Source organism: Mytilus edulis, chromosome 2, assembly GCF_963676685.1.
Source record: "Mytilus edulis chromosome 2, xbMytEdul2.2, whole genome shotgun sequence".
Lineage (NCBI taxonomy): Eukaryota > Metazoa > Mollusca > Bivalvia > Mytilida > Mytilidae > Mytilus > Mytilus edulis.
In genome coordinates, this window is record NC_092345.1 from 15,064,020 (window position 1) to 15,077,781 (window position 13,762).

At 34.2% G+C, this 13,762-nt stretch overlaps 1 protein-coding gene across 1 annotated transcript in view; it reads left to right on the plus strand.

The window, feature by feature from the left end:
* Positions 1–13,762, plus strand: part of LOC139511549 (uncharacterized) — a 45,155-nt gene that overhangs the window by 9,363 nt on the left and 22,030 nt on the right. The window contains exons 2-4 of the mRNA XM_071298378.1: positions 3,329–3,700; positions 7,647–7,832; positions 11,763–11,987. Of these exons, the coding sequence (XP_071154479.1) occupies positions 3,329–3,700; positions 7,647–7,832; positions 11,763–11,987 (783 nt within the window). The remainder of the gene's footprint in view (positions 1–3,328; positions 3,701–7,646; positions 7,833–11,762; positions 11,988–13,762) is intronic.

Sequence of the window (13,762 nt, forward strand, 5' to 3'; positions counted from 1 at the left end):
AATGAATGACTATCATATAATTCAAAGAAAAAATAAAATTGGGTAGACTATTGAATTTTTATTGGTGGCAGCTACCCAACATTATGCTGTTTCGGAAACAATTTTGTACAAAAACTACAAATTTTGTCACCTAATAGGGGTCACTATCATAAAAAAAAATGCACATGATTTAATTTGCACTGATAAAATAAGTGTCGCATAAAAGTGTATTCAATTGAGTAGAAAAATATGCATAAAATCTCCATAGCAACCATCTTTTTTGCATAGCAACCTACTGAGGCTGAAAATATGAAATGTTGATTTTTTTTAACAAAAATGCACAAAATAAGTCACTTTAAGCCTGCTGGTGATAAAATAAAACATAATAACAGTCAAATTGTGTGTTAAGAGATGCGAAACTCTCCTTAGCAACAGTTATTCATGACATAAATGCCTAGTAACCAACTGATACTTGAAAATACCCACGTTCAATTCGTGGATAACAAGCACAATTTAAAAGTATAAATACCTGATAAAAACTAAACTAACATAAAAAGATCAATTATGCATCATGTGCATAATGATCTTTTATTTAAAAATATCTTATGTAACACTACTTATTGCATAGCAACCAGCATATGTGGTGTAAAAGAGGGACGAAAGATACCAGAGGGACATTCAAATCATAATCAAAAATAAACTAACGATGCCATGGCTTTAAAATAAAATGACAAACATGCAATAGTTTACAAAACACAATACAGAAAACAAAAGATTAAGCAACCTCAAACCCACAAAAAACTTTGGGGTGATCGCAGGTGCTCCAGAAGGGAATGCTGATCCTGCTCCACATGTGGCACCCGTAATTAAATTATATTATTTCATGATAATTCAAAAAGTATCAACTTTGTTCAATGATTCTATGCATTCAATCTTTCTTTGAAACCGCAATAAGTGAATAATTGCATAGGCTCTTGTGGGAAGTTGTGACTGGACCAAGGTCCAAATTTAATGGCATACGATATAGTTACAGGGGAGGTATCATTTATTTGACGCTGATAACGTAAAATATTGTTTTCGCGAGGTCAAACTGGGACATATCGGGAAAAGATGTATAATTCGACTGATTTTTATCATTCAAACTGATTTAATTTGAAAACAAGTTCATGGACACATTTTTTATTTCAAATAACTTTTGTTTTATTTGTATATTTATTTGTATCAAGTTTCAAGAAAGTGTCAATCATGATTTTTTTTTTAATTTAATAAATAAACAGCAAAAAATGCATTCTTTCTACATACATGAATATTTGATAAATATGAGTTATTTAAAAAAAAAATCATGAAATTAAAGATTTTTTTTATAAAACAGAAATTACTGATAATTTAATGAAGAACAGCTTGTGTTTATCATTTAAAATTAAAAAAAATATGTATTTCTTTGAACATGTTGAATGGAAAATTAAGTCCACAAATCCAAATTTTGTGCAAATATCTGAAATTTTCGACCTCATTTTACTCAAAAAGTATCCCATGAAGTTATATATTTTATTTCATATTTGATTTAATCAGGACTGGTATTAATAATGATGCAAATTTTCATCAAAATTTCAATATGAGATCAAAACTGTATTGTTTGCCCTAAAAACACTACTATTTGATTTTTTAATACTAAAAGGGAGGGTGACCATTACTATTTTTGGCCCTCTGCATTCGAAAATAAAGTCATAATACAAGTAAGATTTAAAAATAAGTCAACATGACCAAAACCGTCAGCAAAAAAATTCTCTTAAGAGTCTACCCAATTTTATTTTTTTGATTAACAGTATAGATATCTAATATTAGGATTACATAATACATCATATCACTGTTAGTCCAGAATTTTGTATTTATATGATACAAATCGGGTCGTATTCCTTAATATTTCCAATTTAAATTTCTTTACATTTTCCTGTTGCCATAGCAACGTATTACAAAAACATCATCACTGATAAAAATGTTTTATATGATTTGCAGTGGTAACCTTACTTTGTACTTTTAACAACAAACACACTCCTAGTCACACTTTTGCTCTAAGTAGCCTGCAAATGTGTTGATTTTTGTCTAATTTTGGTACGCGCTTTGGACTCGTAACTAAGGAAACATTTTCCTTAGATACGAGATGTAATGATGTGATCGATTTTTTTTTTCTTTCTCTAACATGTTTTTAATGGTATTACAAATCAATTAAGAGCACTTTAAACAAAATCTAAATTTTTGCACATTCCATGTTTGTACAGTATGAAGCTCTATGCTTATTGGCACGGCCTCTTAAAGCTCATCCCTTTAATTTATAAAAGATCATAATTCAGATGTTAGCTTGCATGACTAAGTCCAAATTAGTGTGACATCTTGAAAGCGTTTACATTTTTTTTGCTGTGACACATTCCTTCAGGGTTGCTTTAAATTTTTTATAAAAAAGCCATCAGTCCATCGTAATTATTTAAACTGGACAGGTGTTTAACTTATGATAATGCTAATGAAAACCTGTGTTTGAAGTTAAGCCTTCAAAAATTCCATATTTTGGAGGCTTAACTTCAAACCTGTCCAAAACATTAGTATGACAAGTAAATATTCTATAAAGCAAAAGATTTAAATCATATGGCCACTTACATCTGTCAGGAAGACAATAAGCAATGATTAGTCAGAGTTTCACCTGAGATTACCCCTTTCCTTTTTGACTGCAGGCACCAAAATATTTTAGGAAACTAATGCATCACATGCAACACTTTTGGATTGTATTGGTCTTTGATCAAACCTGTCAACTGAACAGTATCCTGCGAGTCACACCCAAGAATTTCAACCCATAACCAGAATTTTTTAAGTACCAGATGGGTTGATTAATAACCTGTGAATTCAATAAATGACACGTTTTATTTGAATTCTTGAGCCTTTAGATTGATTTCTTAAGTGATTTTCCTTTGTAATACCAGCAAATTTGTATTTCTTCCTGGGCACAAAATTCAAATAGTTGTGTAAACTGTCAATTTAAGTGATACATTTAAAAGATGTTAAGTGCATGGCTTCATTTTACAGCTTTTGTGTCAAACACACTCTTAATTAACAGGGCCTGCTCCACTACTTTATCTTATTAAGGTCATGAATAATTTGTCTATTTCAAAGTTGTTTGATAAAATTGCTGTTACTTCTCTAGTTTTTGTCACTTTCACAATTTACCCTTAAATTTAATTGAGTTTTTTTTTTAAATGTAACTCCTATTTTGTCAAGGTCGTTAAAGTATTGAAGTAGCCCCTTTGATATTATACAATTATACTAACTTAGTATTCAGAAAATTTCATCTATTTTTTAGTTAAACCTGATATTGGATTACCAACAGGACTGATTAAATTACACCCACCAGGCAACGTAACAACAGGTTATGTGGGGACATTTAACATATATATTTATTGGTATGAACCTGAAAACTACCATCTGAAAATACCTTTCTTCATGGATCCATCTAGTGTTGACCCCATTGACAGACCCAAGCCTACCAGTGGAAACCAGTTATCTACTCATTCCAACCCTGATAATACATACCATGTAGTTACAGGGAAAACAGAAGCTGGAACCAGTACAGAAGAGAAGATGAATGTAACAACCTGGTTTGGACATGAACTGGTACCTTTTCACAAGGCTCACTTAATAGAATACATGGTAAAATGGAAGAAAAATGGAACAGGTATTCCAATGCATTTACAAACAAACAGAATAAATAAAATGATGTGATTACAGTACATGTAATACCAAGAATACAGATGGAATTTATAATTACTGTAGAAATTATGAGATTTGCTGCCTTTTACAGGTGAAAACCCAGGCAGTTGAAATCAAACAAAAGAAATAGACCTCTTTGTTAGAGAAGGGGAAAAAAGCCAAATTGGTATATGTGCATTCTTTACATTTGTTTCTTTGGCTTTAAAAGTTTATTGAAAGTGCATAATTTAAAATTTTTTGCATTTTTGTCGAGCCTGCAACTTTTGTTGCAGAAAGCTCGACATAGGGATAGTGATACGGCGGCAGCGTTAGCTAACTTCTTAAAAGGTTTATATTTTAGAAGGTCAAAGACCTAGATGCTTCATACTTTGTATATAGATGCCTCATGTTACGAAGTTTCCGTCAGTCACATGTCCAATGTCCTTGACCTCATTTTCATGGTTCAGTGACCACTTGAAAAAAAAGTTCAAAATTTTTGTAATGTTGAATTCTCTCTTATTATAAGTAATAGGATAACTATATTTGGTATGTGCGTACCTTGCAAGGTCCTCATGCCCGTCAGACAGTTTTCACTTGACCTCAACCTCATTTCATGGATCAGTGAACAAGGTTAAGTTTTGGTGGTCAAGTCCATATCTCAGATACTATAAGTAATAGGGCTAGTATATTTGGTGTATGGAAGGACTGGAAGGTGTACATGTCCAACTGGCAGGTGTCATCTGACCTTGACCTCATTTTCATGGTTCAGTGGTTATAGTTAAGTTTTTGTGTTTTGGTCTGTTTTTCTCATACTTTATGCAATAGGTCTACTATATTTGTTGTATGGAATGGTTGTAAGGTGTATATGTCTAGCAGGCAGATGTCATCTGACCTTGACCTCATTTTCATGGTTCAGTGGTCAAAGTTAAGTTTTTAAGTTTGGGTCTTTTTATCTAATATTATATGCCAACGGTCAACTATATTTGGTGTATGGAAATATATTATGATCTATATGTCAGTCCCGCAGGTTTTATTTGACCATGACCTCAATTGCACGGTTCATTGCACAATGTTAAGTTTTTGTGTTTTGGTCTATTTTTCTTAAACTATAAGTAATAGGTCAACTATATTTGTTGTATGGAAGCTTTGTTAGCTGTACATGTCTGCCTGGCATGGTTCATCTGACCTTGATCTCATTTTCATGGTTCATTGGTCTTTGTTTAGCTATCTTGGTTAATGTTAAGTTTATGTGACAGTTGTAATCAAGCTTTATACTTAGGACTATCAACATAATATCAATGATTAGTTAAGAAGGCGAGACATTTCAGTGTGTGCACTCTTGTATATAATAGTTTTTATTTGAATTATAGTATTGAACTTTGATATATTTGTAAACATTTTAAATTATAGACAAATTTTCATAAAACAGTCGATTGTGGTAGGTTCAAATCCAAGTTGATCTTTTTTGTGGATAAGCATTAATTCAGCTAAAACAAATGCCACAGATAGATAACAGATTGGTCTTCTAAAAAATTAATTTGCATGTCTGCCCCTAGCAAAAGTGCACCTTTTTATTTCGGGTGTGTTTTAGTTGAAATTCTGTCTTGAAGCAAAAATATTTGACACACACTTCAGCTTCTATTCGTTTTAATTATATATTTAATTAAAGGTTGATTTAATAACATTAAAAATTCACATTTCTAAAGAATGAAATATATGGGTCAAGTTAAATACCTTTCTAATGAGTCATAACAAAAGAGTAGGTGTGTTCGAATTACACAAATTTTTAAGAGCTTTTTAGTGTGTTATCTGGGGTTATTAGTCCTCAACCTCTGAAATTTTTTAGTCTGCCCTTCCACGAAATATTTAACTAGAATATTTTTCAAATGTATTTTAAACTTTCAAAAATTCCACCTGACAACAGATCAGACAATAGTTTTAAGTTGATTGAATGCAGAAATTAAACATTCCTTAAATGATACTCAATAGCTCAATAGCTAGTAGACACATTTGTCTTTTTAAACACCACTAGCATATCAGGATTGTAATAGTGCTATGATTGTAAAAATTGACTGGCGTAATGGCGAAATAACTTTGACAAAGTAGAATCCTGACTGTTAATGATATTGGTATAGTGTCAATTGTTGCCAAAAGGCATTTGGTTTCAAGACAATAGCTTGAATATAAGTGTATGCATATAAAATTCTATACCACAAATTATAAAAGGAAGGCTGTCTTGAATTGGGAATTATGGCCATATCAACATGCAAATGAGAAGTGGTCATTTTGTTTTTAAATGATTTTAAAATATTTGCTGATTAATTCAGATATATTAATTTTAGTAATTATTGTTCATGCATTGTTTTATCTTAAGAATGTATTTTGGATATGGGACCATAATAGGTCCAATATCAATTTTTTCAGTTCTTTGAACACTTTCATCCTCTGTCAGAGACCTATGCTTATATTTGATCACAATCCAGATTTAGAGCTGTAACAAGCTCGAAAGTAGTGTTCATACTTGCCCAAACTTTTCAGGGTCCAACCTCTGTGTTTTTGTATTAATCTGCACCCTATGGAGCATTGTATTACAATTGAGACTTCGTTTCGCAAAAATAAAAAAAATCATTTTAAATTATGTTTGCTTTTGATATGCAGAATCCCAATAATTAAACTTGTAACGTTCAACAATCAAAATAATATATGCATGCAAACTGTAACATTTCTGATTTTACAGTACCCAAAATTAGAAATCTTCTGTCAAATTTTTTCTTTTCTTGCAAAAAAATATGAAAATTTTAACACAAATTCTGTTCAACAGGTCAAAAATTTTAATAAACTGGTGAAGAAAACTGCAGTCCAGTTGTGACAGAGCAAGAAGATATAATAAAGCATACTTTGTTGTGTACTTAAAATCCTATAAAACTTGGTAATATGAAAAATCATTAGATATCTTGCTTTGTTCTAGGTTCCCTCTTTGTGATCAAGTGATCATTGGGTATTTTGCTATGTTCCCTCTTTGTAATAAAGTGGTCATAGCTATATGTTATTTTGCCTTGTTCCCTCTTCTTGATCAAGTGATCATTGGGTATTTAGCTATGTTCCATGTTCCCACTTTTTGAACAAGTGGTCATAGGGTATTTTGCTTTGTTCCTGAGTCTTTGTGATCAAGTGATGATTGGGTATTTGTAGTTTTCTGTGTTCCCTCTTTGTGATCAAGTGGTTATTGTGTATTTTGCTATGTTCCATGTTCACACTTTGTGATCAAGTGGTCATTGTGTATTTTGCTATGTTCCATGTTCCCACTATGTGATCAAGTGTTCATTTGGTATTTAGCTACAAATGGATGTTTCCTAATTGTTATCAAGTAATTGTTGTGTATTTTGCTTTATCTTACCTCCTATACATTTATAGGAATATGATTGGTTAAACGCGTCCTAGTGGAAACCATGTATATTTAATGGATTATTAAATATTAGGTTAGTTGGGAAGGGGGGGGGGGGGGGCTTTTTTCATACAGGGTTAGTAGTGGAGTTACATCCCTTTATATTCCAAATAAGGTAATAAGGAGGCGGGGCTTATTTCATACACAGTTAGTAGTGGTGTTACGTCCCTTTAGAAAAACAAAACAGTACCTAGAAAAAATCTTAAAAGGTTTTAACAGACGAAGAAAGTGATGATAAAGTGAAATAAATTCATAAAACACATTTATATCTAACAAGTTGTTATTGTTGGTATATGTTTTTGTAGGATCAAAGGAAGTAGCTATAGTTTCTTAACCATGTTAATGCTAACTGTATTGAAGACTTGCTCATTTTGATAGATCACTAGTCTAAATTTTACACGTTAAAATAGTCGGTAAGATAAATTCGTAACGTAGTGCTATGTAACTAATTATTTTCCTTGTTGTTTAATACAGTGTTTAATTTCAGAAACAAACACTACAATTGTTAATTTGTCCAAGAATGAAACAGAGTACCACATAAAAGATTTACAGCCAGAAACCACATACCAGATTTCAGTGACAGCCTACTATAAGAGTGTAACATTTATGAAGAGTGAAGACATTTTTGTAACAACATTAGCAACACTAAATACAACTTCAACTTCTATACCAGGTATATAATCAGTAGATACACTACACCAGTTTTCCTCAAATATATCCAGGTGTGGGATTTTCTCACTGTATTGTTTTCTCACCTCCTGAGGTTCTCACCTCCTGAGGTACCAATTATCAATTGATTATCCTTTTTGAGGTACCAATTATCAATTCATTATCCTACTGGGGTACCAATTATCAATTCATTATCCTTCTGGGGTAACAAATATTAATTGATTATCCTCCTGAGGTACCATTTATCAATTCATTATCCTCCTGGGGTACCAATTATTAATTCATTATCCTTCTGGGGTACCAATTATCAATTGATTATCCTTCTGAGGTAACAGTTATCAATTGATTATCCTCCTGGGGTACCAATTATCTATTGTATATCCTCCTGAGGTCCAATAATCAAATGATTATCCTCCTGGGGTACCAATTATCAATTGATTATCCTCCTGAGGTACCAATTATCAATTGATTATCCTCCTGAGGTACCAGTTACCAATTGATTATCCACCTGAGGTACCAATTATCAATTGATTATCCTCCTGAGGTACCAATAATCAAATGATTATCTTCATGAAGTACATTATACCAATTACCAATTGGTTATCCTGCTGGGGTTAAATTATCAATTAATTATCCTCCTGGGGTACTAATTATCAATTCATTATCCTCCTGATCATGAGGTACCAATTATCAATCGATTATCCTCCTAGGGTACCAATCATCAATTAATTATCCTCCTGGGTACCAATTGTTCTCCTGGGGTACCAGTTATCAATTCATTATCCTACTGGGGTACCAATTATCAATTTATTATCCCCCTGGGGGTACCAATTATCAATTGATTTTCCTCCTGGAGTACCAGTTATCCTCCTTGGGTACCAATTATTAATTGATTATCCTCCTAGGGTACCAATCATCAATTAATTATCCTCCTGGGTACCAATTGTCCTCCTGGGGTACCAATTATCAATTGATTATCCTCCTGAGGTACCAATAATCAAATGATTATCCTCACGAGGTACATTGTACCAATTATCAAGTGATTATCCTGCTGGGGTGAAATTATCAATTAATTATCCTCTTGGGGTACTAATTATCAATTCATTATCCTCCTGATCATGAGGTACCAATTATCAATTGATTATCCTCCTGGGGTTAAATTATCAATTCATTATCCTCCTAGGGTACCAATGATCAATTGATTATCCTCCTGAGGTACCAATTATCAATTGATTATCCTCCTAGGGTACCAATCATCAATTAATTATCCTCCTGGGTACCAATTGTCCTCCTGGGGTACCAATTATCAATTCATTATCCTACTGGGGTACCAATTATCAATTTATTATTCCCCTGGGGGTACCAATTATCGATTGATTTTCCTCCTGGAGTACCAGTTATCCTCCTTGGGTACCAGTTATTAATTGATTATCCTCCTAGGGTACCAATGATCAATTGATTATCCTCCTGAGGTACCAATTATCAATCGATTATCCTCCTAGGGTACCAATCATCAATTAATTATCCTCCTGGGTACCAATTGTCCTCCTGGGGTACCAATTATCAATTCATTATCCTACTGGGGTACCAATTATCAATTTATTATCCCCCTGGGGGTACCAATTATCAATTGATTTTCCTCCTGGAGTACCAGTTATCCTCCTTGGGTACCAATTATTAATTGATTATCCTCCTAGGGTACCAATCATCAATTAATTATCCTCCCGGGTACCAATTGTCCTCCTGGGGTACCAATTATCAATTGATTATCCTCCTGAGGTACCAATAATCAAATGATTATCCTCACGAGGTACATTGTACCAATTATCAAGTGATTATCCTGCTGGGGTGAAATTATCAATTAATTATCCTCTTGGGGTACTAATTATCAATTCATTATCCTCCTGATCATGAGGTACCAATTATCAATTGATTATCCTCCTGGGGTTAAATTATCAATTCATTATCCTCCTAGGGTACCAATGATCAATTGATTATCCTCCTGAGGTACCAATTATCAATTGATTATTCTTCTGAGGTACCATTTATCAATTCATTATCCTCCTGTGGTACCAATTATTAATTCATTATCCTTCTGGGGTACCAATTATCAATTGATTATCCTTCTGGGGTAACAGTTATCAATTGATTATCCTCCTGGGGTACCAATTATCTATTGTTTATCCTCCTGAGGTCCAATAATCTAATGATTATTCTCCTGGGGTACCAATTATCAATTGATTATCCTCCTGAGGTACCAATTATCATTTGATTATCCTCCTGAGGTACCAATTATCAATTGATTATCCACCTGAGGTACCAATTATCAATTGATTATCCTCCTAGGGTACCAATAATCAAATGATTATCCTCCCGGGTACCAATAATCAATTTATTATCCTCCTGAGGTACCAATAATCAAATGATTATCCTCATGAGGTACATTGTACCAATTATCAAGTGATTATCCTGCTGGGGTTAAATTATCAATTAATTATCCTCCTGGGGTACTTATTATCAATTCATTATCCTCCTGGGGTTAAATTATCAATTGATTATCCTCCTAGGGTACCAATGATCAATTGATTATCCTCCTGAGGTACCAATTATCCATTGATTATCCTTCTAAGGTACCAATCATCAATTAATTATCCTCCTGGGTACCAATTGTCCTCCTGGGGTACCAATTATCAATTCATTATCCTACTGGGGTAACAGTTATCCTCATTGGGTACCAATTATTAATTGATTATCCTCCTAGGGTACCAATCATCAATTAACTATCCTCCCGGGTACCAATTGTCCTCTTGGGGTACCAATTATCAATTGATTATCCTCCTGAGGTACCAATAATCAAATGATTATCCTCATGAGGTACTTTGTACCAATTATCAAGTGATTATCCTGCTGGGGTTAAATTATCAATTAATTATCCTCTTGGGGGTACTAATTATCAATTCATTATCCTCCTGATCATGAGGTACCAATTATCAGTTGATTATCCTCCTGGGGTTAAATTATCAATTCATTATCCTCCTAGGGTACCAATGATCAATTGATTATCCTCCTGAGGTACCAATTATCAATTAATTATCCTCCCGGGTACCAATTGTCGGCCTGGGGTACCAATTATCAATTCATTATCCTACTGGGGTACCAATTATCAATTTATTATTCCCCTGGGGGTACCAATTATCGATTGATTTTCCTCCTGGAGTACCAGTTATCCTCCTTGGGTACCAATTATTAATTGATTATCCTCCTAGGGTACCAATCATCAATTTATTATCCTCCCGGGTACCAATTATCAATTCATTATCCTACTGGGGTACCAATTATCATTTATTTTCCCCTGGGGGTACCAATTATCGATTGATTTTCCTCCTGGGGTACCAATTATCAATTGATTCTCCTGGGTTACCAGTTATCCTCCTTGGGTACCAATTATCAATTGATTATCCTCCTGAGGTACCAATTTTATTTACCAAAGGAGATATTTCATTTTTACGGATATGAAAAAAAGATGTGGTATCATTGACAATGAAACAACTCACCACAAGAGACCGAATGACACAGAAATTAACAACTATAGGTCACTGTACAGTTTTCAACAACAGTGTTTTCCTTTTTTCACTAATCCACATTTTATATTTATTTACCAAAGGGAAAAAAGTTTATATCAACAATCAAGTACTGTTGATTCATTTATTTTTCGTGGATTGAGGAAGAGTTACATTTTTGTTGATGTTTGATTTATGGTTTTGTCGATCTTTGCATACAAAGCCTACAGAAAATTTGTAATTTGTTGAACCTTTCAATTTTTGTTTTACCTGTTTCAACACAATCCATGAAAATTGGTATCCAGTGAATAATAATCAATCCAATTTACTACAGATATTTTTCTTGTAAATATTAAAAGGTTGATTTATTTCAGATGAAGGTTGTTATTGTGATCCATATGGTGCTAAGGAAAACGGGAAAAAATGTCACAGAGTTAAAATGTATCCCAAACTCTTGATTCCTCAGTGTGACTGTAAGCAAGGTCATAGTGGATTGTTCTGTGAGAATTGTGCACATACGTATTTTAGAACACAAAGACGTCACCCCTGTTATCCATGTCCATGCAACAGATCAGTCTCTACTGGATTGTGTGATTTTGGTAAGTTTAGTTACAGAAAGTTTTGTTTTGATACGATTTTGATTTGAACTATTTTGCTTTGCCATATATGTATCATGTGGCCAGAGAACACAGTTATTTCCCTTTGCCAAATGCAACATGTGGCCATGGAACACAGTTATTTACCTTTGCCACATGTATCATGTGATCAGAAAACAGTTATTTTCCTTTGCCAAATGCAACATGTGGCCAGTGAACAAAGTTATTTCCCTTTGCCTCATGCATAGGCCTGAGAGCACAGTTATATCCCTTTGCATCATGTATCGGCCAGAGAACACAGTTATATCCCATTGCCTCATGCATCGGCCAGAGAACCCAGTTATATCCCATTGCCTCATGCATCGACCAGAGAACCCAGTTATATCCCTTTGGATCATGCATCGGCCAGAGAACACAGTTATATCCCATTGCCTCATGCATCGGCCAGAGAACCCAGTTATATCCCTTTGGATCATGCATCGGCCAGAGAACACAGTTATATCCCATTGCCTCATGCATCGGCCAGAGAACACAGTTATATCCCATTGCCTCATGCATCGGCCAGAGAACCCAGTTATATCCCTTTGGATCATGCATCGGCCAGAGAACACAGTTATTTCCCATTGCCTGATGCATCGGCCAGAGAACACAGTTATATCCCATTGCCTCATGCATCGGCCAGAGAACCCAGTTATTTCCCATTGCCTCATGCATCGGCCAGAGAACACAGTTATATCCCATTGCCTCATGCATCGGCCAGAGAACACAGTTATTTCCCATTGCCTGATGCATCGGCCAGAGAACACAGTTATATCCCATTGCCTCATGCATCGGCCAGAGAACACAGTTATATCCCATTGCCTCATGCATCGGCCAGAGAACACAGTTATTTCCCATTGCCTCATGCATCGGCCAGAGAACACAGTTATATCCCATTGCCTCATGCATCGGCCAGAGAACACAGTTATTTCCCATTGCCTCATGCATCGGCCAGAGAACACAGTTATTTCCCATTGCCTCATGCATCGGCCAGAGAACCCAGTTATATCCCTTTGCCTCATGCATCGGCCAGAGAACACAGTTATTTCCCATTGCCTCATGCATCGGCCAGAGAACACAGTTATTTCCCATTGCCTCATGCATCGGCCAGAGAACACAGTTATTTCCCATTGCCTCATGCATATATTGTAGTGCATTTTTTTGAGACAGTAATTGAAAAGTAAAAAACAATTCACCTGTGCTTTCACAATCATATTTTTACAGTGTGGTGTACTACTTTTGGAACAGATTGTATCAAGATGATAGATAACTTCATCAGCTCTAACTCAAAATATACACAATTTTATGCTAACGGGGTCATGAATTCTTTTGACAACTTCTGAAATACTAATTTTTAATATTTTATGGCTGGATCAAATTACTGCTTTACTTTAAAATTCAAGATTCAAATTTTTATGCCCAGTTGATTTAACCCTTGTCCATCTTTATGTCTGTGCGTTCATCTGTACGTAGATCCATACGTCATATAAATATATCAATTTTCCAGAATTCAAAATTATTCATGATTCAAATAATTCTTTTTTTAATTTCAAAAATGATTTTGTGCCAACCAGTTTTACTGTAGGTTGCTCTAGTTAAATTAGGAGGGAGGGCATACAAATAACTTGTATGAGCTCAGTTGATATTTGCACACAGTTATGCAATAAGAGCATTTTCATGTAGTCTCGGATAATAACAAATGATAAAACATTTTTATGCAATTTTTATATTTTATGTAC